Below are 27,772 nucleotides of genomic sequence, written 5' to 3' on the forward strand. Positions count from 1 at the left end.
AGCTTGTGCTGAGCTTCACTGTAACAGTGCAGCAAGCATGAGACAGAGATGCTAGCCAGGGAACACAGCCATATGTTAAAGCCGCAGGCAACTCAAAGTTCAGGGTCTTTTCTGTCTACAGAATGCAAGTGCTCTGTGAAGTGGTCACCCAGGCTGTCCTTCATTTCCCCTATGCAGAGACCACATTGTCAGAAGCAAATGCAGGAGACTAGATTGTGTGAAGTGCAACTAAACTGCTGCTTCACCTGGAAGGTGTGTTTGGGCCCTTGGATACTGAAGGAGGAAGGAGGTAAACAGGAATTACACCTTCTGCAATTGCAGTGGGAGACCCCACGAGGCTATGAGCAAGGTGATGGGAGTGAAAGAGGAGTGGACCAGGGTGTCCTGGAAGGAACGGTCCTTGCAGAAGGCTGACAACGGTGGGGAGAAGAATTATTTCTGGTGGTGGTGGAAATGACAGCTTATGATCCTCTGGATATGGTTGCTAGTGAGATCGTAGGTAAGGACATGGGGTCCCTACCACTTGTAAAAGGACAGAGTGGGTGAAGGTTGAAGTGCAGAAGATGGGTCAGACTGGTTGAGGGTCCTGTCAACAACAGTGATGTGCAATCCCCGGTTGTGGAAGAAGGTGGACTTTCCAGAGGCTCTCTAATCAAAGCTGGCATCGTCCGAACAAGTACATTGGAGATGGAAAATCTGGGAAAATGGATTAGAGTCTTTACATGAAACAGGGTGTGAGGATGTACAGTCCAGGTAAGTGTGGGTATTGGTAGGTTCACAGTGGATGTTGGTGGCCACAGTCTATCTCCAGAAATGGAAACAGAAGGGAAGGAAAGAGTCAGATGTATCAGGTGAAGGAAAGAGCAGGATGGAAATTGGAAGCAATTTTTGTAACAATTCCACTGTTTCCCTTCTATCCACTGCGGTTATTAGCTCATATGAGTTACAACAAATCAGGCAATATTTTTTGATAACACAGACAAATGTCTCATTCCATCCTTGACAAAAGTGTCAGCTTGAGCACTTACCAGCAGATAATGTGGAATAACAATCTGTGCTGTTAGGGCTCTATGTTCATCCAGCTCTACACCTGGTTATCTCTGATGTTCTTGTTGAAAGCCTATGACCATTAAGTGCTGGGCTCCGCTGTTTTCACCAAACAGCTGAAGAGTCAGCCACCTCAAATATTGGGTGCAATATAGTTCCTGGATGGGACTTCCCCTATTGGTTGCTGAGCCAGTGTAGATCCAGTGTTAACAAAGTGTGAAGCTGAATGAACACAGCAGGCCAAGCAGCATCTCAGGAGCACGGTGCTCCTGAGATGCTGCTTGGCCTGCAGTGCCCATCCAGCTTCACACTTTGTTATCTTGGATTCTCCAGCATCTGCATTTCCCATTATTTCTAGATCCAGTATTGTTGCCGCACATAGGCACAATACTATTTAAATGCAACAAGGCACCTAACTGGCTAGTTACAGTTGTTATCTCAAAATTATATTCCCAGTAGATGCAAATCCAACCTTGAGGACAGCTGGTCAACAACTCTCCATTGCTGGCAATGCCACCGGGAGCAGTGGCTACAGCACATAATGCTTTCAGGCCTTTACTAGAATATTGCTGGATCAATGGAGACAGATGAGCAGGATGGGGATTGTACGATGATGATTAGAATTGATGGAATCAAATCCAAGGTCAGGAAGATGATTTCAAACAACCAGCCACACCGCTCCTAATTTCCCGATGCCGAGTACCTTAATCAGAAACCTGCACAAATTCCCTTTTGCCCAAGTTCCACTAACTTTCCATTAAATTTCAAGTGGCTCATTGGTGAGACTAATTGACACTACACTGCCAGTGAGCAAAATTTTAATTGTCAGGGTCTTGCTTCTCAACACTAAATTAGGGACACTGTCCCTAATACCACAGGTCAGATGTGGGAATTCCTATTCAATCTTCCCTGCTCCCTCCTCCATTCATCCTCCGTCCAGTGGATTTCAATAAGCATTTTCCATTGATGCAACAGACTTGCTGAGTATTTCAGTATTTTTTTTTGTTTTTAAAAGTTCAGGTCCAATTTTTGCTGTGGCCAAGATGAAGAACCTTGTTTTTTTTAAAAATATCTAATAATTACTCTAAATAGATAATTGATAGAAACATTTTTAATCCATTACAAAAATTTTCAGCTAAACACAGCCAACACCAGAAAGTGTTAGCATATTTTGGGGCAAAGCTGCAACTATTTGTTTAATAGAATGAATCTTCCAGTTATTAAAGATAATCTATAACATAGTATATATCATATATACCATAAACAGAATAATATTTACTTTATCCAGGATTTAGGGCCTCTACCAAATGCACACAAAACAAAAATTCAACTGATCCTATTTAGATTAGATTGCCTCTTGAATAATTCATTTGCATAAACCCTATCCTTGGTGCTGCCATAACTTTTTGTTAAGCTGTAGCTACAAATCCAGATGTCATCAACTGACTCTACCAGGCAATGAAACTGAGTAAGCAACAATAGGCAAGTGTCAGAGAAATCTATGAAATCACTGCTACTTTTTGATATACTTTATTTCAAAACAACAAATTACCAGTCTTACCCAAAATGAATTCCCATCGAAATGTGGTCATAAGCATGTATACATTCAATAACACTTGACTTCAAAAATAAATTAATGGAGTATTTCATACAATTTGTATGAACGTTTGCATTAATGTTTCAAATCAGCTTGAGATAAATAAATTGAATAAACACCTTTGACTGAACCCTCTGAAGTTGTCAATAAATGCTCTATGTTTTTGCAGTAAAACACAAGGCAGAAAGCTATAGTTCACAATTTTTCTCAATATACCTCAACATTGCAAATTAATTAATGCAAATGTCAACTCCACAGAATTAATGGATGTAGAATAATATTATGTAAAATAAATATCAAGTGACTTACTCGATCATTCTCAACTGAAAATTTCTTGTTCTCTTCAATCAGCATGTTTCGCTCACATTCATATTTCTTTTTTAGTTCACCTAGAGTCTCCTCCATTTCATTGTGCCTGTAAACATAATAAATACAAATAGATTCAGAGATAGTAGGAACTGCAGATGCTGGAGAATCTGAGATAGCAAGGTGAAGAGCTGAATGAACAAATCAGGTCTAGGCCTGAAATGTCAGCCTTCGTGCTCCTCTGATGCTGCTTGGCCTGTTATGTACAAATAGATTCAGCACTTTTCTTTCAAATTCACATTGGTCATTTTTAAAAAATAAAAATCAATATCCACCTACGTCGATTATCTGTGAAAAGGTTGTTACGCCTAAAATTTAAACCAAGGGCAAAATTTTTAAGTGAAGTTTCTTATGTCTCCAAACTACATGCAGAAGTTCAGAGAAAGGATAAACAAAACATTCACAATTTGACTATCTACTCTAATGTACATTTTTATATATGCTGAGCATAACAGTTAAATAAAGCTTACAGTTAAAAATGAGGAACAAGCTGCAACGTAATCTTTTTAAAATCGTAAAAGCAGTGTCCTTAATACTTGCACTGCTATCAAATAATTGAGCTGCTCCCAAATACAAAGGATTAAAAAAGAAGTATATCTGAAGCCAGTATGGTGAGTTTAACCTAAAACATTTGCAGACCTAATGTCTACTATCTTGTATTATATTAATTTGGTTTTAGTGAAGAGTTAACAGGCTGCATTTTTTTCCCTCACTATGAATCTAACAATATAGCAGCAACCATCATGAGTAAAATGAAGTCATGATTAACCACAAAACATTTAAGCATTTATTAAGGTGAGAACATGGTTTCAGGTCAGTTCTTTTCTCATTATTGGACTTCCTTATTACGCTGAAGTCCTACCGCTCCCGAGTATGGATTTCTCTTCCTTACTGTGAGAAAGCATCTGATTTGTGCTCGTCCATCATGACATAAGACATTGAGAAAATTATTCATGACTCACCGTTTCACTGTACAACACTAAAAGATCAATGTTAATAAGGCAGTTTTCTATGTGGGCTTTTCTCCAAAAAGATATTTCTCAAACTTTACTTGCTTCGCAGTGCTCTTGAAAACAATGCATCTAAATTTAAAGTAGGTAGTTCTTAGTAATTAAGTACGATTGTGCCTTCCTTTGGTTAATTACCTGTCTCTCTTGGCTTTCTCCAATTTGTCCTTTAATATCATGACATCCTTTTGCAGGGCTAAATGCTGAGCATCTGAATCATGGAGCTCCTTTTTAAGGTTCTTAATTTCAGTGCTGTGTGCAGCTTCACATCTCACCAGTTCCTCTTCATAGAAAAGCAGTTTCTTCTCCAGCTCCGCTTTTACCTTGGAGAGTTCTTGTTGGTGCTGCAAGCTGGATCCAGCAGCCCGACCACCTTGCTTCAGCTAAGCACATACAAAGAAAATTGTGGAAACTAGTTTAAGATACAAGAAAGCCTCTCTCTTGGAGTCTAATCACTAACACAAGTCCTCTGGCCAAGGAAGTTGGAATATTAATCTCAACCCAGTATCCCAATGCTATTTTCTTGCTTAGATGTCAGCCTATTTATTTAGGCAATATGAAAACTGAATTAAGTGATGACAAATTGTCTGTAATGAAAACCGAAAGAACTGCAGATGCTGTAAATCAGGAACAAAAACAAGGTTGCTGGATAAGCCAGTAGGGCTGGCAGCATCTGTGAAGGAAAAAACAGAGTTAACGTTTTGGGTTCGGTGACCCTTCCTCAGAACTGGGGAAGGGTCATCGGACCCAAAACGTTAACTCTTTCTTCCTTCACAGATGTTGTCAGGTCTGCTGGCTTATCCAGCAAATTTGTTTTTGTTGTTGCCTTTAATGAATCTTGGGAGTGTGGCCTGTCTTACGATTGCCTTCTAATGCATCAATACTTTTCCTTTAATAGAAACACAATATATTCCTTAAATAAAAGCAAAATATTGCAGATACCGGCGATCTGAAATAAAAATAAAATGTACTGCAGAAAGTCAGCAGATCTGGCAGCTTCCATGGAAAGAAACAAAGTTAAAACTGAAGCTGATTTGGCTCTTAAGAAGATTAAAAAAAATAACTTTCTTTCTCCATAGATGCTGCCAGACCCGATGCGTTTCTCCATCACTTTACATTTTTACTTAATTGCTTAAAATTGTTTCGATGTGTTCCAACCTTCAACGTTTCCAATTCACTTTCCAGTTGTTTGGAATAAGTCTCACTGTGTTCTCGAAGCTTTCGTTCCTTTGATGCTTCAGCCATTGAGTCTTCCAACTTGGCTTCCAACTAGGGAGAAAAGAAAATACTCTGCAAACCTGTACAAGTATATGACATTTATCACCAGTGAAGAAATCATTTTGGTGCAAATTCAAATTGATTATTTGCTGCAAATGTCAGAAACAAAATCATCTTTTTGTTTGTTCAATCATGGGATATGGCCATTGCTGACTGGGTTAACATTCATTGCCCATGTATAATTGCCCTTGAGAACTTGGCAGTGAGCTTCAATAAGTGGCATATCAAATATTCAAAAATTAATCATTCATTTTAAGGAGGCCAGGTTCAACAGTTCTCAATGAGACAGCAGCAGGCAGCACAACTGGATTAAGGAAGAAAAAAGTCTGATCTGGATACCTTACCCTGCTGGATGTGGGCTAGGGAAGAATTAGGTTCAACTGTAGTTTCTTTCCACCTTCTTGTAAATTAACCCAAAAAAATCTTAAAGTGTGTCAATAAATAAGCTTAAATACATGTAAATAATCACTCTAGCGATTCATCAGGCTATTTTTTTTTTGGGGGGGGGGGCGGGGGGGGGGGAGAGTGGAGCAGGATGTGCACAAACCAGTAAGGGAGTGTCAGGAGAAATGATCCATTTGGTGAGAAGAGGGGAAAGGATAGGAAAGGAAAAGAATACGTTTGATATTGTGTTCATGTCAGCATATTCCACAGAACTGCACTGCATTTAACAACATCAAATATTGTTAGTTCATACACCCCATAAAAAGAGGATAAATTGCAAGGTGCTATGTATGTTACCAAAAGAAACACACCACTTATCTTTTACAAATACATTTGTCAAAACATCATTGCTCTAATGTATGGAAAACTAAATTTAGATCTATACTGAATAATTAAAACCACATAGCTGGTACTTCTTCCATTGGTAGCTCATTTTTTTCCTCTTTTCCTCGATAAGGTAAAATAATGGTTGCATTATTTACTATTCATAGTCTACTGCTGGCAAATACATTGCACAAGTATTCTGACTTGCACACTCCCCCAAAATAGTGCTTATAACACTAAATCTCAGATCTACCACCAAACAGGTGAAAAACATTGAGACTGAAAACTGCTGTGTCATTTTTATGCTAAGATTAGCACTGTAGAATTATGATGCAAGATTTACTTCCTCAAGCTGAAACAATTATGATGCATAGCAATTTATTAGGAAATGTTATCTTTACAGATTACGAGTGATTGATGTAAATCCATTTTCAGTGTTGAACATATGAGTATTTAAATACAGTGTCTGTAACAGCATGCTGCCACGTATATCTGGCTTACATAAAGGTTATGCTATGATCATTTTCCTTGCAAACGCAGAAAATTGTGGGGAATAATAAAACATTGAAATTATGTAAACTAGACTTATTCTTTCCTGATTCCTCCCAATGATGATGCATCAACACAAATTTTTCAGAAACCCTTTTTTTGTACTTGAGAATATTGACCTGGCGAGATGTAGGTCAAAGTTGAATTGTCGTTTAGTCAACATATGATCTGACTTTCTATTTACAATTATTATCAAAATTAGAATCTAAGGGACGGACAATGATGTGGAGGAAATCATTAAATACTAGAAGATACTTACCAACTGTTGTTCTTGACATCATAAAATTAAGATAGAAAATTGGGAAAAACAGACAAATGTGATCAAGGAACTAGAACTGGCCACTCAGCCCTTTGACCTTCCTCCACTATGTGAGAAGATCTGTTCTTAACCTAACTGTACATTCCTGCATTTCCTGACAAAAACTGCAAACTCTTGGCAATCAAGAATTTATCTATTCTGCCTTCTATTTAAAGATTCTGCAGCCAGAAGGGAATTCCAAAGAAGCACAACCTTAAAAAATGTTTCTTCCTTTGTTTCAAATAAGCAACCCCTTATTTTTAATCTATGACATCTACCTTTATCAACATCCTTTCAGCATACACCCAGTCAAGTCTCTCAGGATCTTGTGTTTTAATTAAGTCACCACTGACTCCTCCAAACCCCAAAGGGTACAGGCGTAGTCTTACTGGCCTTTCCTCATTAGGCAATCTGCTCATTCCAGGAATTAGACTGATAAATCTTGTTTGAATTGCTTCCAATGCAAGATTTCTTCAGCAAAATATTCAACATTGTCAACTGAACCGGAATTGGGAAGCCTATGATTTTTTTCCTGAAGTTTCCAACACAGACAGGTACAAATGTTGAGTTGGGCGATTCAAAGCTTTCCTCCAGCAACGTAACTAAAATAAAACTTGCTTACTATCATCTTTAGACCTTACTACTCATCAGTAGAAGTCCACATATGGAAACAGCTTAGAATTTATTTTTATATGAGTACTCTAACCTGGCAGGTACAGACAAAAGGAAGAAAAATGTAACATGGATACAGTATGGTAATTATGAAGCAACTGTTGACTAGAAAGGAAAGTTAGTAAGGAGTTGCATAAATGACTGAGAAACTGAGTAGATCTCTGCCTTTCTTTCTAATTTTACCTAGCCAAATATCTCCAGTGCATTCATATATTAGTTACACTGTTATGAGTGTTTTGATTTGACACTGAAACAATGTAGATTTCTTTCAGAATGAAGAAACTTACATTAGATGTTCTGAATATTTGGCAAAAGCCAAAAGCAAGTATTAAAATGGTCAAACACTTGAGGAAAACTCATCTGAGAAGTTGGAAGATAATAAATTTGAAATGACAATAAGTAGCATGGTCAATTCTATTGCTTTCATTATTTCTCAACTATTATTCCTTTTGCATTTTTATATCTTTTGCTGCTCTTTCCTAACACTCTAACTCAGCGCTTCCGAACATTTTCCCTCATGATCCCATTTGGAAAACCGAAGTGACTGTCCTGAAAACAAAGCAAATTGGTCATTAGCTTGTCAACCTGCACCAGATTGGCTACTCTGGGTACTTGGTCAATAAGCTCTGTCCCAATGTTTAGCACTTCTCAACCACTGTCCTAGGCCCTGCTCCACTCTCAGCCACCACTACTGGTTCAGGAGTCACAACCTCCAAATTGTGCCAGTTGACTCCACTGGGGATTCAGACCCCTCAGTTTGGAAAAAAAACCTTGCTTTAACTGTTTTGTCAATGCTTTTGTTTCTTTCTCATATTTGTTTTCGATTAAAGATCAACAAATAGTTTTAGCAAATGCTAAGTTAATTTATAAAAAATACTACTTACTATGGAACAATTAATGCTTTTCCAAACATTTAAGAATTGATGTAAAATGTGACTACGAACACCTTAAGTTAGTTGGTAACTTACCTCCTTTCTGGTCCTCTCTGCTTTTCGGATATCTTGACGCATCGTGTCAATTTTCTGCATTGCTACTTCCAACTCTTCCTCTTTGTCACGGAGATTTCGGGACAATTTCTGTTTCTGTGAGCGCAACTCTGCCATCCGTTCATTAAGTTCGGAGAACTCCTGCATTGCAATTTTCCTCTGCTGATGTGCATCCTTCAATTCCTTTGTTTGTGACTTTTGTCTTTCAAGAGTTTCAACAAGTTGCTACAAAATTTAAGGGTTAGAAAAACGTGAACACAAAAATTAAATTTGCAGAATTTAAGCATTTACTACAACTTTAGCTGTATTATACTACAAGTACCAATTTCAAATTGAACTATAATGTTACCTGCACAAAGTTCAGTGACAATGGAGCCCATCATACTTTAGTCCCAAGCGTAGTTAATTTTGAACATTAGAAGAAGGATAAGCAACACCCCTCGTGGTATTTTAAAACTTGAGAAAGTGTAAACAATGCCTTTAAAATTTGGCTTGACAAATTTAGAGCTGTACCATAGTACATCTGTGTGAAGGTTACATGGTGTGAGCCTACTTACTAGAGGTGGTCCTATACCATTGTTCTTTAGGATACGCAGAAGTCATTAAACTGAAATTGCATGACAGAAAGGAAAGACGCTAAAAACATAAACCTATTTGCATTTAAAAAATATCATCGGTTAGTATTAAAGTAAATGTGACTGGTATCTGTAGGAAACACTGGCATTCACAGAAGTGCACTATGTAATTTTCAAACATCAGGCTATCACTTGTTGCAAAAATAATGCTGAGGGACACAGACGACTAAAACTCAAAAATCCAAATGCTCTTACTGCACTGTTCCATTATCAGCTTTACCAACAAGGCAATTCACTCCTTTATCACCACTGAAACAGGAAAAAAAAACCTTCCACCTTGAATTAGCATCAAGGAATTTTATTCTGCAAGGATTAACTGGTTAAGATTGTAATAAACTAAGTATCAGTCGTCATTCATTTCTCAGGAATTATTTGACCTGAGTCATGGATGGTAGCATAAACAGAACTACAGTTTGCTTACACAGCTGAGATTAGAGAATCAGTTAAGTTTCCACTTTTGAACATAAATGTACACATGGTTGCTAGACAGTACTAAGTGGTAATTTCTCCTACAGTTGAATAAGCCAGCAATACGTCCCGGAGGCCGGGACGTTAGATGCCTTCAAGGCAGAGATCGATAAATTCTTAATCTCACAAGGAATCAAGGGCTATGGAGAGAAGTGCAGGGAAGTGGAGTTGAAATGGCTGATTTAAATGGCTGAGTGGACTCGATGGGCCGAATGGCCTTACTTCCACTCCTATGTCTTGTGGTCTAATACCATTGGTCAAATTACCACTTAGGTGAGAAACTATGATCGATTTAAGTGTAAACTGTGCCCAAAGCTAGGATTCAATCTTCAGAACGTAATAAATAACTAATAAGATGCAGCTTTAATATAAGCACTGTCTAGGTTTTTGTTTATTCTTTGTAAGAATGATACATGATAGGCTCATTTCCAGTCCAATGCAATTCGACTCAGAATCCCGGATGTCAATCTCAGTTCAACAATTTATGATCAAAATTACACAGTATGCAGGATTAGAAAGAATGCTGATCCCCAAAAATGCTTGAAGAAGGGCCTGACAGTTTTGTCCCCTCCTACGTCAGGAGGTTCAATTGAGTAGTTGAGTGTCTTTTCCATTCGAATAAATTTGGAACTTACATTATAAAGTCAATTTATGATATTGCAATGTCAGTAAAAGTAATATGCAACGAGATCACAATACTTCTAACCACACCATGCAGATTTATTAAAAATACAGTTAAAAACAAAATGAAAACCTAACTAACCTGGTAATAACAACATTTACATAGACAAGATGATACATTATATAAGCAGGAATTAGGCCCTGCTCTGCCATTCAACAGGCTCATAATTTAAATTTTATATCTTTCTGCTAAAACCTTGATTTCCTTGGAGCTCAAGTGTAGAATATTCTGAATGGAGAAGAGAATTGCAAAGATTCACCATCTGAGTAAAGAAACCCGCAAAATCTTAAATATTCCACCTCATGCTGAGGCAACAATCTCAATTTCTACACTCAACAGCCAAGGGAATTAAAACAACCTCTCTATAACCTATCAAGCCCTCCAAGTAATTTTATACATACTAATGAAATCATTTTTCATCCTTCAGAATTTTCCACTTACAGTCCATCTGCTAGCTTCTTGATCTAACACTGGAGCTTTCTCTATCTCATACCTTTTATATCCTGGTCACAGCTTAAATTCCCGATCTCCGTATTGTCAATGGACTTGGATATATTGATCTTGGTTTCCTTGGCCAATTTATATCAATGATTTGAACAACGCCCCAGTACTGATGCCTGTGATAACCCACTACTTTTGATGTTCATACTGAGTATTAAGCAGATTTATTCCTACCATTTTCTGTTCATTAACCAATCCTTAATCCATTCTAACATATCCTCAATCCCATCAGCCCTCATGTTTTCTCACATATGGTTTGCTAACTTATCAAATGCCTTCTGAAAACACAAGAGTCAGTCTCACGGTTTCCCTTTATCTATATTACTAATTAAATCATTTAAAAAAACTACTAAAGTTGTCAAATATTTTATCTTTTATAAAAGTTGCATTGATTCTGCCTATCCTTGATACAGTTCTTCCAAGTATCCTGTTTTCATGTCCTTAGAAAGAGAAATTGGCATTTGCCGTACTACATATTTCAGATTAACTGGCCAATACTTCAATGCTTTCACATTGCAAAGTTTTCTGCTTCCCTGCGATAGTATGCTGGCAATATGTCCCTGTTATTCCCCATGTCATCACAGAAGTTAAACATTTTATGAAAATATGCAAAATCCCCAGTTTAGCTGTCTTTTACGCTCAGGTTGACAGAAAACACAGACCAGCTTTCTCCATTTAAAAAGACTACGACTTGTAACAAAAACAGATTCTAGCTGCAGGTAAACAACAACTGTAACCTGGTGACATATAACTCCACTAGCTTAAATAAACTGACCTCCTTATAAACTCCCCGCTGCACACGTACAATAAAACATTAAAACACAGGGTATAATGGGTTGAGGGCAAGACGGAGCTAGGCAGGTCAGCAGTCTCTGGCCACAGAGTTTGCTGAGCAGATCCATTAGGTTTTCAGGACTTGCTGCTCCTGGAAATTTTCTCTCAAGGTACTTCCACTTCTCTACAGGAGGCACAAGGTGGCTGGTTCATACTTAAAGTCTCTAAAGTCTCTAATTTATTGGTGAAAAACCACAGCTTACAGAATCTGATGGCGGGGGGGGGGGGGGGGGGGGGGGCATGGAAGTAAATACAAATTTTTTATGCTTCAGCTTTTTCAGAAATCTGCATAGAAAACAACTCCTCTATTCTCTTCAGAAGTCTGATAGTTTCTGATGAAATATTCACACCCAAAAGGTGTTCAGCTACATGACAACCAAAGATGTCAGCAAGCAGAGACCTTTGCCATTGAAAACTGGTCACCATTTCACAAACCAATTAGCTACATGCTGCCAGCTGAATTTACCTTCATTAATACCCCTGGGTTTATCTAAAGTATCTTCTGCAATAAATAGCAGTGACAATGAGTGTTGGTAACCTGTTTTTAAAAACTGCAGCAGTCCTTGACTTTTAAAACAGAGTATTTTTCCCATTTCAGTCCACAATCAAAATTATGCAGTGTGATTGCAGTTTCTCTCCATGATACTTATCCATACCTTGAATGCTAAATTTGTGATCTAAAAACATGGATTAAGTACATGTTTCACTATTATCTTCAAAAGCAAATAAGACAGCCTAGTTTAGCATTGTGCCAGACGATGTTATTTTGCGTAAATGATGGCTTCCAATCAGAACACATCATATGCATTGTTCTCCTGCGGTTACATGTTGCATAAAACTAAACATTCCCATGTACTTCATATATACCTCCTTAAGTAGATACAGTGGGAAGCAGACGCCTTGAGAAACATTAATAAGCCTCAGATTGTTTTGTATAATGTATTTTCCAGGAACCAGCAAAGACATTAAGCAATGGCATGATATAAGGCTTTAGATTTGAAGATTATGTCTTTTACTAATCCATGCTAATTAACTAGCTGCATATTGCAAATAACTTTATTTAAAAATGATGTTTTAGGGATTTGCACTGTTTCTGTTGGATTATGGGACTATTTTAAAACATCACTAATGTTGCTTTCATGACTGTCCTTATTGAGATATTGATACACCAATAATGATTTTACAAGACACTTCAGATAATAATAGCCCCTGTTAATCAATGCCAACTAAGATTTGTTTGTAATAATCAAAATTTAATTGTGTACCTTGTGATTTTCTTCCTTTTCTTGTTTAAGTGCTTTAACCTGTTTTTCTAGTGCTTTTACTTTGTTTGTACTTTCCTCAAAATCTTGGCGGAGAGACACTGCATTTTCAAGTTGATGTTCTAACCGATCAGATTCTAAAATGAGGTATAAAAAGAAAATGGAACCATCCTCAACTATAATTTGCATTTAGATTGGCAGTTAAAACAGCATTTAAGTCTTTTGGAACATTTTTGTCTGCTTATGTCATCTTAAAACTTTCATAAGAACATATGACAAATTAACATCTTTCACTCCCAAAATATGGAACATAAATAGAAAAGCATTTTTATAAGCAACAAATAGTTTCTTTCAAACAATTACCTTATTTATATCATAATACTGTGATTTCAACCCCAAAGAATCAATGTTATTGCTGTACCAGAGTTTACCAGGATGGATGCAACTTCAAAATACTGATTATGTTTAAACAAAAAGCACCACCGCAGAATCCTATGAACTTTAATGAAGCGCATCTCAGTGCTATTTTGTTTTTTATACAGTTACAGATAAATTCAGAGACCAGTGAATGAAAAAGGAGTGCACATACAAACAATAGTGCTCAAAGAGCCAAATAACACATGTGATTCTCCTATAAAACTGGATGTCAAAGGGATAACTCAATGAACCATGATCCAAATGTGGAGAATGCTCAAATACGTTTTAAGCATCTTTAATGCACCAGCACTTTGAAGTACTCATCTGGGGACATATAACTGACAAAACATCCAAAAGCAACTTCTTGAATTTCAAATAATTCAGAAACTTAATCTAAAATATAGACTACGTTCATTCCAGAAGGTCTTGGATACACTGATGTTCCTCTCAGAGTAAGGATAAGGAATAGAATGGGAATTAGTAAGCAGACTTTTGAAATGATGGATTTATTAGGCTTTGGATATCACGTGGGACAATACAGGCGATCAAAGGCAGTGGTAAAAAGCACAGAACACAGAATTGTCTCTATGCAGACTTTGAATGAGATCACATGCCGAATCTCGACTACTCCATTTCACTATGAATTAAAGAAAGCAGTTTAAAACATGGCCATTATATATTATCCAACAAACATTAACAATTAAACAATGTCTATGATGTGAATAGGCTTATTCTCTGAAGGACATACTTCACTACCAGTTCACAAGTAAGCTATATTCATCTAGTTAAAGATCTTTTTGATAATTTTTAACTACTAATAAAACATGTGATTACTGATCTGAGCATATTTCAAGCTTCCAAGCAATGGTAAGTCAAGCTCTAGTTAATGAGAACTGTTTGGTTATATTAAGAAGTGGCTGAGGAATGTTTTATCTATAGTTTGCTGCATTAGCTGTCTCTGTTTAGACTGAGAGATAATGGAAACTGCAGATGCTAAAGAATCCGAGATAACTAAGTGTGGAGCTGGATGAGCACAGCAGGCCAAGTAGCATCTTAGGAGCACAAAAGTTTACGTTTCAGGCCTAGGCCCTTCATCAGAAAACCCGAAAGGTCAGCTTTTGTGCTCCTAAGATGCTGCTTGGCCTGCTGTGTTCATACAACTCCACACTTTGTTATCTCTGTTTAGACTGAGTTGAGTTTAGCTTGTTGGTTACAAGGAATATCTCAAAATATAGAATCATGTCACATGATCTTTATTTCATTGCAAATCAATCAAGTAAAATATACTAGCTTCAATTCATAGTAAAATATCTTTTGTCCTCTGGTACTGGTTGTTTATTCATAGGATTAACAACATTAATCATTTTCAAAACAAAATACATACTTGTTACCCAGAAAGCAGTTATTTCTATAAATGCAAAATTTGAGATCCAATGGGAATACGAGATGCAAATACATATTAACCAGGTACAACATATAAACATGTAGCAGGAGTAAGCCATATTGTCCCCGTTAAACCTTTGCCATTTAAAAATATGACAGCTGATCGGATTTTAACTTCATATCTATATTCCAACCCTCCCCAGATGTCCTTTCATATTCTTAACAAGAATCTATCCACCACTGCCTTAAAAATAATCAAATACTCTCTTTCTACTACTTTTCAAGGAACAGTTCGACAGACAGACAGACACCCCAAGACCAAAACTAAAATTACCTGTTTTAAATGGGCTACTCCTGATTTTTAAACAGAGATCCTTATTTCTAGATTTTCCCATAAGAGATACCAACCTCTCCACATAAATCCTGTGAAGATCCCTCAATCTTATATGCATCTATCATATCACCTTTCCTAAGCTAAACTAGAGGTGGTACAAGCCTAGCCTGTTCAAACACTTCCTCACAGGACAATCCATTCATTCTACATATTAGTCTGGTAAACTTTCTCTGAACTGCTTTCTTAATTAATCCTTCCTTAAATAAGTACCACAGTATTCCAAGTGTGGCTTCAACAATGCCATAAAAAATTGCAGCATTGCTCTCCACTTCAGTAATCAATGCCCCTCGCAATTAGCTTTATAAATTATTTGCTGTATCTGCATACTAGCCTTTTATGATTCCTACCAAAACCGTCTGCATTTCAGAGGTCTGCAATCTCTCACTCTTCTGTATTACATTTTTCCTTGCTAATATGGACTATCAATTTTTAAACCACAGTATACTCCCATTTTGTCAAATCCCAGCTCTATTAATTTTCTTAGCTTCCTTGCATGCTCTCAACTTACTTTCCCACCCATCTTCACATCCTCAGCAAAAGTACTAACAATGTTATTGATATAAACTGTAAACAGTTGAGTTCCCAGCACAAATTCCTTGCCACCATTTGTTGTATATTGCCAATGAGAAAAAGGACTCATTTATGCCTAATCTCTGCTTCACATGAGCCAGCCAATCTTCTATGCCAATGTATTAATCCCTACACAGCTTTTATTTTCTGTAATAATCTTTGAAGCGATATCTTATCAAATGCCCTGTGCAAATCTAAGTACAATATTTCCTCTAGTTCTCCTTTATGCACAAAATGTGCTACCTCCTCAAAGAACTCCAATAAATTTGTTAAACACATTCTCCCGTTCACAATACAACATTGCCTCTGCCTGATTATCCTCATTGTTAACAATTTCCCTACTGCAACTTCTTTCATTATAGTGTCTAATAATTTCCTGTGACAGTTTCTCCACTACTTGTTTCCACCTCCCCACCACCCCCAAATTTACATTTACTATCCATCAAGCCAAATCAAGGGAGTTCCAGAATGTTAAAACCAATGAATCACTTGCTACTTCTTTTAAGACTGTCAGATAAAATCCATCAGAACCTGACTACCTAACAGCCCCCAGTTCTAACAACTTATTCAGTCTCACTTCTCCAGTGATTGCAATGTTTGAGTTCCTCCCTCCCTTCAGATCTAATGGTATTACAACAGAGTAAAGGCAACTACCAAGACACTCCAAGAACATGTCCAACCAGAACTGGCAGCCCTCCTCTAGGGGAGGCTACATAATAATTTGCTTAGAATTGCCAGTACCTAATTGAAAACCTTTGAGAGGGTCAAGGTAATGATGGATGACTTATGGAAGTGGCTGAGACGAAAGATCAGGAGAACTGCAATTTTTCAAGAGAACCAGCAATGTTGAAAACCATGTTGATGATCAAGGACTAGAAAAGCAATAACGAATAACTTGCAGGTCACTACTATCCTCCATCAATGAAGAAACATATTGTGAAACCAAATAAAAATTGAAAGAACTGCAGGTGCTGTAAATCAGGAACAAAAATAAAGTTGCTGGAAAAGCTCAGCAGGTCTGACAGCATCTGTGAAGGAGAAAACAGAGTTAACGTTTTGGGTCCGGTGGCCTTTCCACAGAACTGATTGTGGAAAACGTCAGTTTATATTGTGAAACCTGATAGGTTAAACAAAACCACCTTTACTAGGAAGAGAGGTATAACGAATAAACCTACGAAAAATGTTCAATATGACAGACAGAAGTCAAAATATGATAAATGAATGTACCTGCTAACTTTTTTCTCAGTTTGTCCATTTCCTCATTTAACTTCTTGATTTCCTTATCTCTGCTGATAGTTCCCATTCCACGTGCTGAACTATGAAGTGACTGTGCTGCCTGAGTGGATTCTAAAGCAAAAGTATGTTAAGCTTAACTTAAGAATGATAAATGAAGGAGACCTGCAAATCAGTACAACAAAACGTTCAAATTTTATAGTACTTGAACAATTAAGTGTTCCAAGGTACTTCACAAGATCATTATAAAGCAATGTACGGACTGAGTCATATTACATTAGATGACTAGTCAAAGCTTAGTCCAAGAGAAAGGTTTAAAGGCATGTCTTAGAGGAAAGTGAGATAGATAATTGGGGTGGTGTTTGGAACCTTGACAACTGAATACATTGTTACCAATGAAGGAGCCATTAAAACCAGGGTGGCACATGAAACCAGAATTAGAGTGCAAATAACTTGGGTGGGTTGGGAAGGGAAAAGGAAACTTAGTGGTTTTGGATCTAAGGATCGGGAGCATGAAGTCACAGAGGGATTTGAAAACAAGATATTGCTTGACCAGAAGCCAATGCAGGACAGCTAAAATAGGAAAATAGAGGAATGAGACCCGGTAGAAGTTAAAGCAGAATTCTGGAATACCTCAAGTGTTTAGAAGGTAAAATATGAGAGACCACCTATGATAGAATAGTTGAGATTCGAGGCAAAAGTGATGAATAAAGGTCAAAGTAGCAGATGAGCTGAAACAAGGGCAAAGTTGGGCAATGCTATAGAGGTAGAAATAGGTAGTTTTAGTGATGGCACAAAAATGAGGTCAGAAGTTCAAGTGTGACACTGAGGTTGCAAACAGACTGTCTTAATTATAGATGTTACTAAGGTAAGAGTTGGAGTTGTAGCTAGGGAACAGAATTTAGAGCAGGGTTCGAAAACAAAGTCAGTTACTAGGAACAGAAGTAAAACAAATAAATCAGCAAAAAGTTGGATATGCCTGAGAGAAGCCAAAATATGATAAATGAATGTACCTGCTAACTTTTTCTGTTTGTCCACTTCCTCATTTAAATACTGGACTGAGATGAATCTTACCAAAAATCAGCTCATTGACATTTCTGGTAATTTTCATTAAGGTCTTTCTTCGTGAACCCTAGCAAGTTTTCTTATGCTATCTTCCCAAAGTTGCTTCATTTCCAGTGTATAGCACACCACTTGTCACATTCCCCCACTCACCACTACCAGGTCATCCCAGGATTCCTGGTGCTGGTGCCATCTTTAAAACCCAGCCATGCACTGCTTGTGTCATTTGCCCCACACATGTCAGACAGAGGGAAACTGGCACTCCACTTTTCTGATGGACATTTGGGGTTCCTGGTGAACAGGGTGGGGGGGATCTTGCCAATTGATCATGCCATGACATGTTGATGGCTGGTGGAAACCAAAGAAGCAAATGGTGAGGTGAGTCCCAAGGCTATCGCTCTAATTTTCACATCTGGAACTGTCATCAAGTCTATCCAATAGATGGGATAGTGGTAAATGCAAATCAATGAGGCGAGATGACAGTCATGAGGATAGTGGTGCATGCTAATGCAAGCAAATAGACCTCTTGCTGCTCACTAGGGAGAATACCATGTCAGCCATTCAGCACTTAATTGGGAAAAAAGGACTCTTTCCTCACTCTCCTCACCGCCAATCTCAATTTCCCAATTTTCTCACCAATTTAGGGCGGCACGGTGGCTCAGTGGTTAGCACTGCAGCCGCACAGCACCAGGGAACTGGGTTCGATTCCAGCCTTGGGCGACTGTCTGTGCGGAGTTTGCACATTCTCCCCGGTTTGTGTGGGTTTCCTCCCCCAGTCCAAAAACATGCAGGCTAGGTGGATTGGCCATGCTAAATTGCCCGTAGTATTCATGGGTGTGTGGGATATATCAAGGGGCGATGTGGACTTGTTGGGCCCAAGGGCCTGTTTCCACACTGTAGGGAATCTAATCGAATCTAATCAATGCCCACATAACTCAGTGCCTCAAAATATTCTGCCTCTAGTCTATTATAGTTTTCTATTTTTAGATCTATCATTGGTTTTGAATTCTGATGAATACCCAAAACCACTAAGTCTCCTTTTCCCTTCATAGATGTCAACTAATCTGCTGTGCACTTCTTCAGGATTTCCCCATTATTTGAATTACCTTGCAGTTTCCTGGTAAGTTCTAATTTTTCCTGTTCAAGTCTGCGGATTCGCCTCTCGTAAGCTTCTATTTGCAAACTGTTTTCCAAGTCTAGTCGTACATCTGTGTCCCCATCAATTGAATCTGATCGCATAACTTGTCGCAAAGAAGCTCTGTCTGACAAAGGACTGAAACAGCAAATCACATTACTCGCTACTGCATTCTAAACATCAGATAGCTAGCTTATAAAGCATTAATTGTTAATTCAATGAATGTAGCCATGCAATCGCAGGAGCTCATGTGAATAAATTCTTTTCCCAAACTCAGTGTCCTAAGGGTCTTTAAGTCAGAAATGCAGTCACTGTTGCCATGTAAAGAAACTTACCAGGCGATTTTTGTGCTTCAATATTCCACAAAGAGCAGTGAAATAAATTGCCAGATTACCTATTTTACTGATACTAGTTACTGAATGCATGCTACTCAAGACACTTTGCAAATGCTCCCACTCTTTTTAGAATAGTGTAAAATGACTTTTTTTAAAAACACACAACTAAGGAGGCAGACAGAACAATGGTTAATGCCTCAAATGAAGATCTCAGGTAGCACAGTGGCTCAGAGGTTGGCACCTCGGCCTCACCACGCTAGGGAGCAGGGTTTAATTTTACCCGTAGACAACTACTGGTGTGCAATTTGTCTGTCTGGGTTTCCTCTGGATGCTCCAGTTTCCTCTCACTATCAAAGAAGTGCAGGCTAGGTGGATTAGCCATGCGAAATGCAGGGTTAAAGGGATACAGTGAGGAGGTAGGCATGGGTGGGATGCTCTTCAGAGGTTTGCTTCAGACTGGATGGGCCGAATGGCCCGCTTCCACACTGTAGGGATTCTATGATTCGATGAAAAACTTAATTCCCAAAGGCAAATCACTCACTCATTGCTGCACTTAAACTGCAGCCTAGGTTACGTGCTCAAATCTCTGGGATAGAGGTTGAACAAATGACTTTTCAGAGAAAGAATGCTTTTGCCATGCCAAAGTCAACATGTTTGGTCATATCACCATACTGATCATGTGGTGAAATCGACAATTTTCAAGTCTAATGACCTGGAGAACTTAAATTTAAAAACAACATCACTTAATTATTATGCAGCTTTCTGCTAAGTCTGATAAAAATACTCAATTGCATCCAACAATATGCATTTTACATTTATTTGACAATAACAGCCCTGTAAATTATTGCATGTATTGATGGGTTGAATATAGCTGACTTTTTTAAATTTAGCCATATGGTTGGTTCTAATTTTAAGTCAAAGATTAAATATATTATGGAATTAAATTTGTGTTAAATTGTACAGGACACACACAATTTAACAGATTAAGTGAGTGAACAGCTGAACCAAGTGGATTATGACGACCCAGGTTCGATCCCTGTCCTGTGGTTATAAGCTGATCACAGCTGTGCTTTTAAGAAAATCTGCAATTGTCTTCAGAACCTTTGGGCTAAGAAGAAATCAACAAGATTTCTGCACCTAGAGTTCTAAAAGTCAGTCATACAGCATAGAATCAGATCCTTTGGTCCAACTTGTCGATGCCGATCAGATATCCTAAACTGACCTAGTCCAACTGGCCAGCATTTGATCCCTATCCCTCTAAACTGTTTCTATTCATACACCCATCCAAATGCCTATTAAATGTTACATCTGCATCCACCTCCACCATTTCCTTTGGTAACCTGTTCTATACACACATCACTTTCTGTGAAAAAGTTACCTCTCAGGTCCTTTATAAATATTTCCATTAAACTATTTTTCTTTCCTTTTCTCACCTCAAACTATGCCCTCTAGTTTTGGACTCCTCTACCCTGGATGAAAGACCTTGTTTATTCATCCTATCCACGCCAGTCATGATTTTAACCTCTATGAAGTCACCCTTCAACCTCCGTAGGACCACGGTTAAAAAGTCCTAGTCTATTCAGCCTCTCCCTATAACTCAAACCCTTGTAAAATTTTCCTGCACCCTCTCAAATTTAGTAACATCTATCCTATAGAAGGGCGACCAGAACTGCACACAGTGTTCAAAAAGCGGCCTCACCAATTTGCTGGACATCCGCAACATGACATCACACTCCTGTACTCAGTGCTCTGACCAATGAAAGCAAACTCGCCAAACATCTTTTTTGTCTTGTAATCTCAGCTCAAAATATTTCATGGATGTCACAGAAGGATAGAGTCATGCTCATAAATCATGTCCCATTTTGGACAAATAGGTCCCACATCAATTCTGACCACAAAGTAGAAATGCTTCCAATACTCAATTTGGAATCATTAAAAGATCAGTTTCGTTCAAGAGAAAATTAATTTCATCCATAGTAATCAAGGAAAACAAAATATTCCTTCCAACAAAAACATCAGCTTGTACCATTTAAAGTTAGTATCAAGCCTGTGCAATGATTTGCACAGCTTTTTTTTATTATTCAGGAGATGTGGACTTTGCTGGCTGGGACAGTATTAATTGCACATCACAAATATACCTGAGGGGGTGACGGTGAGCTGTCTTCGTGAAATTCATTTAGTATGGTGAATCTATGGAGCTGTTAGGGACTTCCAAGATTTTACACTAGGACACTTTAAATAAGTGTGGTCTGTTTTAATTAAAGAGCACACGGTGATATTTTAGATGGGGAACAAAGCAAGGATCTTTGAGTTGTTTTCTGGTTAGTAATTACAGATATGATCCACCTGTTACAATAGTAAATTTTCTTTACTATATGCACTTAAACAAAATAGAAGCAGAATTAAAATTAAGTGCTTGAATTGCTCTACCTGCTGGTGGTAAATGTGAAGCCTACAAATGGCAGATGCAGTCCAGAAAAAGCAGTATGCGTGGCTGGAGGCACCAACTCCTAAGATAAAGAAAAGCACAAGGAAAAATGAAGATTTTTAAATCAATAAATTGTAATAATGTTGTCTGAACACTGGTTATAAAAAAGTGCAATTAAAATATAAAAAAGATAAAAGAAACATATTACCAGTATTAAAATCATTACAATGGTATGAGTACTTCTTCAGGGCAGCATACTTACTCTGGGGTCAATTTAAGCATCGATTGGTCACATTACTCCAGCTACAGCAAAACAAAAATTGGCTAGATCCATTTAAATATACTCCTTATTCTCAAAGATTTGTAACCCCCGGTCTAATTTAAAGCTAGTGCCAATCAGGATTCACTTGCCGAGCCAGCAAATTACATTTAAGTTCTGAACAGATTCTCTCCCAAGACAAATCAGATTTGAAAATCCTGTTCATTAGATGCTTCTCTGGCAGAAAAGGAAAAACAGGAATTTGGGCCCATTATATTGGCAGGTTTAAAAGAAAGGCTGAATTTTCGATTACTGAAAACATGAAAACACAAAACCACTGCTGGTCCATCTCCTTTGGAAATTTTAAGAAATATTTCATTGGATTAAGGTGATTGAGGTAGAAAAGAGTGAAGCGGATCTACATCTTGCTTTATTACTAGTGACCACACAATGTGGATCTCTAACCCAGTATTTCAGTTCAATTACTTCTGGCTGTGCTTGGAAGTGCTTCCATTCCTCCTTCCAAGATCACTGACACAAATTTAAAATTGAGATCTTCCATGGGTAAAAATTTTAATGCTACCTCATGACTGAGGAATGGATAAGAGAAAAAGAAACATATGCTGTACAAATTGACAAAGATGTACGTGTACAGTTGATTTCACATGGGCGGCATGGAGGCTCAATTTGGCGGCACGATGGTTCGGTGGTTAGCACTGCTGCCTTGCAGCGTCAGGGACCCGGCTTTGATTCCACCCTCAGGCAACTGGCTGTGTGGAGTCTGCATGTTCTTCCTGAGTCTGCGTGGGTTTCCTCCGTGTGCTCCGGTCTCCGTCCACAGTCCAAAGATGTGTCGGGTAGGTGGACTGACCATACTAAACTGCCACAGTGTCCAGGGATGTTTAGGTTAGGCAGGTTAGGCATGGAAAATACTGGGCTAGGGGAATGGGTCTGGGTGGGATGCTCTTCAGAGAGTCGGTGTGGACTTATTGAGCTGAATGGCCTGTTTCCATTCTGTAGGGATTCTATGATTCTATATTGCATATATTACTTTAGATTTATACTATGCAGCTTAGAGATATAATCAAAAACCTGGAAAATGTACTTTTAAAATGAAAATGGCCTTTCAAGTAACCTTCATTTTGTAAGTCCTATTCTAAAATTAATGTTTAATGCTGTGCAAATTTGTTTCAAAGTTGTACTTTTGGCCAATTGAAAAAAGCAAGCAGAAATTATTTCAGGTAAACATTAGGTCTATGTACAATAATTATATAGCTATACCAAGATATTTAACTTTTACAGTAATCATTCTAAACTTTTGAGTTTCCACTTATTCAAATGCCATTAGTTGGATCGCGTTTTAAGTAACTGAGTGTATTAAGTGTTTTACAGCTGAATACAAATTTTTTGAGAAAAGCCAATCGAAAAACCAGATGTCTAGTAATAAAAATAGTCTATACTTCCAGATGGTGGCAGGTTTTAATAATAATGTAGCCTGACAACAACATTAACATACAATGTTTGTAGTGAATTTTGACAAGGCTTGGCTAGATCATGAAATGAAAAATCTAGCCACAGCTATATCTGTAACTTTCCAGACTCTTCCTGCTGTTTGAATTTTACAAGTAAAACAAAATTTGGAAAGTAAGAGGAAGGAGGGCAGAAATGCTGTTACAAAAAGGGATTTCTCCAAAATAACACACAAGTGCTGTAAAGAACCAAATCTAGGTTCCATCTATAGACAAAAGGTAAGAACAGCTGCTAAACTACAATTATTTTGGGCTGTTACATGTCAGAACCTATTTTAGCAATTGGTTAAAATTAAAGTACTAACTGGATTTTTGAGAACATCATCATCTACATCAAAGTTTGAAGTGTCTGTTGGACTGCTGACTTCAGGAATATAAGGTGCTTCAATATTTCTGATGTTATCCCAATCAATCCCTTTGAAAAAGGAATGTTTTTTGAAATCTGCCATTCCATTTTTTCCAATGCGATGTTCTCTACTGCAGATTAATTGCTGTATCAAATCCTTGGCTTCATCAGACACATCAGTGATGTGAGATGGAAACTGGAATCGTTCCTATCAAACAAGATGCAGAATAGATGTTATTGACAATAACACCCAAGCAAAAACAGCTTAGTAAAAGTCTTTTCCAAATACAAAATATGATGTGTTCTATCCGTACTGACAGAACACCTGAAAATGAAATTAGCTCAGATGCGAAGTTTAATATTTTCCTTGGAGTATGGACTTCTTTTTCAAAATTAGAAAACTAGCTGAATGTAATCAGAATGAGATCACAAGATCCAATGAGCAATCCCTAATGGCATGCTAAACGTTTTACAAATCAGAATTTAAATTAAAACATATTGTAACCATTTGAAAAGCTTATCATAATCCACTGCAGGATCCAATGTCAAATTGCAGAATCATTCTTCTACTGTGAATGTTGTGGTTCTGCGCAAATAGTTTATTAATTACACACAATTTTAAAAATGCCTGCCTTTAAAAAAAAATGGTTCTTACTTGGTGATTCATAATTTTCCCATACGTTTCTACCAGTGATTCTGCATAAAATGGTGTTTCGCCAACAAGCATTTCATACATGCATACACCAAGAGACCACCAATCGCATTCTGGTCCATACTTTCCCATTCCATCCTCCATTGCTTGCAAGATTTCTGGAGAGATGTAGTCAGGAGTACCAACTGCCACAGAAGATTGTACCTAAGCAACAGAAACAGGAAATCATCAGAAGCCACATAATTGGTGCACACTTTGCTCTAAAAAACAAAACACAGACAACAACATGTTATTCGTTTAAAGATGCACATCCAGGCATTTCATACAAAGAGACAACTGATGTATAAAGTTTTCTCAAACATTATAAAACGAAATGCATTGGCTCTTAGCTGTTACTGCAGAATCTTTGAGATTTCACTAGGGTTGTGAGTACAGTCAGCTAGACCAAATTTGTTATCAGCCACTAATTACCCTCAAGATGGATGTCATAAACCACATTCTCGAATGTCTTTGATTCATGGGTTTCACATATATCATCTACCATTAGTAGATGTTATTCCAAAACTTGGAACAACAACATATTTCCTAGTTAGGATGGCTAATAGCTTGGAGGGGAATGTTGCGGTGGTAGTTTCTACAAATGATGCTCCCTTTGCTCTTCTTCTAGAAGTCACTGGTGAAGGAGGCTTAAAAATTTCTTTTAAGATTGTTCTTTCAGATTGTTGCAGCAATGCATTCAGTACACTGGTGCTGGACATAATGATTCGAGTGGTGACATTTTGCGCAATTGTGAAGTAGTATTACCTAACTAAAATAAGATACGATTACAGAATCTGTCTCCCTCCTTCACCCAATTTAAAACGTCACCTTATCAAAACCTCACTTTCCACCCCTAGCATTTTCTGTTTTTAATTAAAATCTCAATCATCTTACTTTCTCCAGAGTTACTGCTTTTAATTAGAAAAAAGGAGAAACTTATTAACACTGCTGTTTGGCAGATATCAGTTACAGGAAGTTATGTTTATAACTAGACAGAACAAATTAGGTTTTAAGATGACTTCAACCGGACACCGAAAGAAATAAACAGATTATGACAAAAATATGACAAAAAATTGGTTATAAGGTTTGAGCAGATTTGTAGCTCGGGTTGTGGATGTTGTGGTGGTTTGCTCGCTGAGCTGGTTTGTTAGCTTGCAGAGTTACCAGCAGGGTAACAAAACATCTGCAAACTAATGAACCAGCTCGGCGAGCAAACCAACCACAAAATTGGGTATAACCAAAACTTTGCAGTAGTTTTCCTTGAGAATAGCAGATTATTGACTGCACTCTACACCAATAGAGTAGGCACTGTAAAACATTGCATGTTCTATAATATAAACTATTTCCTGAATGTTTCTATGATATACTGCAGACACTGTAGCTATTCAAATATACACCTAGAACATTTTTCCAGAAACAGTACTCACAGTGCCATCATTCATTAACTTCAGGCAGGAACCAAAGTCAGCAAGACGTATATGTCCATTCATGTCCAGCAAAACATTATCAGGCTTTATGTCCCTGTTTAAGAAAGAGGAACATTACCAAAATGGGGAGATTCAGGGAAACAAAGCGCAAATATTTATACTGATTATTCATCTTCATGTTGCTTCACTACTTGCATTAAAAAAAACTTGACTGATATTTAAAAGGAAAGAATATTGTTAATATTGCAGCTAAACAAAATCAGTGAACGAGGAAAGAATGAACTCCATTAATAATGTTTACATAGGTTACAAAGGACTATGTCACAGTCAAGCGAGTCTGTTGTATTACATTTTTTTAATATAAAGGGGTCCTGAAACTGATCTCTCTTCTACACAGTAATGGTCTTACGGCGACACTGTACTGAAGAGTGGACAACACTATCAAGGAAGGCTGAATTAAAGGAATGAGCTTCCTTTGTTTTCAGTTACATATTCTCCATGTAGACTTCCTTAGCCTGTATTATTGGAAGACAGTGTATCCTCAGTCGCAATGGATAAACTACAGAGGCAATATTAGACCCTAATGTTTTTACACAGCTCCAGGTTAAGAAAATCAACGATAGTTTCATGACTTGCTTTATATTCCAGATTTACTTATTGAATTTAAATTCAAACAGTTGCTGTGGTACTATTGTAACCCATGCCCCAGAGGCCTGAGGCATCAAGTATTAGTCCAGTGACATTAGCACTACAAATGCCTCCTGTTTTGCCATCAACACAACTGATGCTAAAACAATGGATTCCATCACTCATGTCAATTTCAAGTTACCGTGCCATTCTTCTCAAATCTGCTTTGAACTGTGACTCTTTGCATTGTGTGCCATTGAAATTTAGGGTATTATTCTTTGTATTTTTTAAAATATACCAGATTACTGCATGCATCTTTTAAACAGAAAATGTTTTCCTATTAGAAAACGTCATTAGAAGCAAGCAAGCATATTGGCAAATATCACTACCATCCTGTTACAGTACTTCAAAGGTCTAAGTAGCTCCACATCCAAGAGTAACCATATCTCTGGTTGGATAGCATGTTATCAATTTAACATTTCTTTTTCCGGTTTATGAAATGTGGTGTAAACTCAGCACTTGTTCAACTCCAAATCTCCTTGCTTTTCTGAACTGCTGCAATCTGTTTAGAATTGGTCAACCCCACAATATCAGTACAATCAAGGTACTTAGAAATTTAGTTAAATTCAACATTCTAAGAAATAGGACAAAAAGGCGCTGATGTAGTCTCAATCTTTACATGATTTGGCCCCTTAATGGAGTACTTGAACCAAAGTTTTACGTATTTCAGTGAATGGAACGTACAAGTTAAATATTTGCAATTTTAATAGGATTTAATTCAACATCACCCTTTTCAATATCCTGTCTACAATTTCATTATTTGTTGAAGTTCCTTGTCTATTTTTTCCTTATAACTCATGAAAAAGGAGTTGCAACAATATGGACTTTCATGGTTTTCATTTTCAAACATTACAGGCTTAAAAAAATGCAGAAAATACAGCTAACGATATATCTGCTAGCTCTATTTGGATGGTAGAGAGACAGGC

At 37.6% G+C, this 27,772-nt stretch overlaps 1 protein-coding gene across 7 annotated transcripts in view; it reads right to left on the reverse strand.

Annotated features, from left to right (window-relative positions):
- The window catches only part of cdc42bpb (CDC42 binding protein kinase beta (DMPK-like)), a 204,417-nt gene that overhangs the window by 50,715 nt on the left and 125,930 nt on the right, over positions 1-27,772 (reverse strand). For all 7 annotated transcript variants that reach the window (XM_048537365.2, XM_048537364.2, XM_048537362.2 and 4 more), the window contains exons 6-16: positions 26,160-26,253; positions 24,697-24,897; positions 24,001-24,249; positions 21,910-21,989; positions 19,116-19,282; positions 16,942-17,061; positions 12,954-13,087; positions 8,551-8,793; positions 5,176-5,286; positions 4,156-4,400; positions 2,954-3,059 (exon numbers count right to left, since the gene is read on the reverse strand). In XM_048537365.2, the coding sequence (XP_048393322.1) occupies positions 2,954-3,059; positions 4,156-4,400; positions 5,176-5,286; positions 8,551-8,793; positions 12,954-13,087; positions 16,942-17,061; positions 19,116-19,282; positions 21,910-21,989; positions 24,001-24,249; positions 24,697-24,897; positions 26,160-26,253 (1,750 nt within the window). The remainder of the gene's footprint in view (positions 1-2,953; positions 3,060-4,155; positions 4,401-5,175; positions 5,287-8,550; positions 8,794-12,953; positions 13,088-16,941; positions 17,062-19,115; positions 19,283-21,909; positions 21,990-24,000; positions 24,250-24,696; positions 24,898-26,159; positions 26,254-27,772) is intronic.

The sequence above is a fragment of the Stegostoma tigrinum genome, chromosome 10 (genome assembly GCF_030684315.1).
Source record: "Stegostoma tigrinum isolate sSteTig4 chromosome 10, sSteTig4.hap1, whole genome shotgun sequence".
NCBI classification, from domain to species: Eukaryota; Metazoa; Chordata; class Chondrichthyes; order Orectolobiformes; family Stegostomatidae; genus Stegostoma; species Stegostoma tigrinum.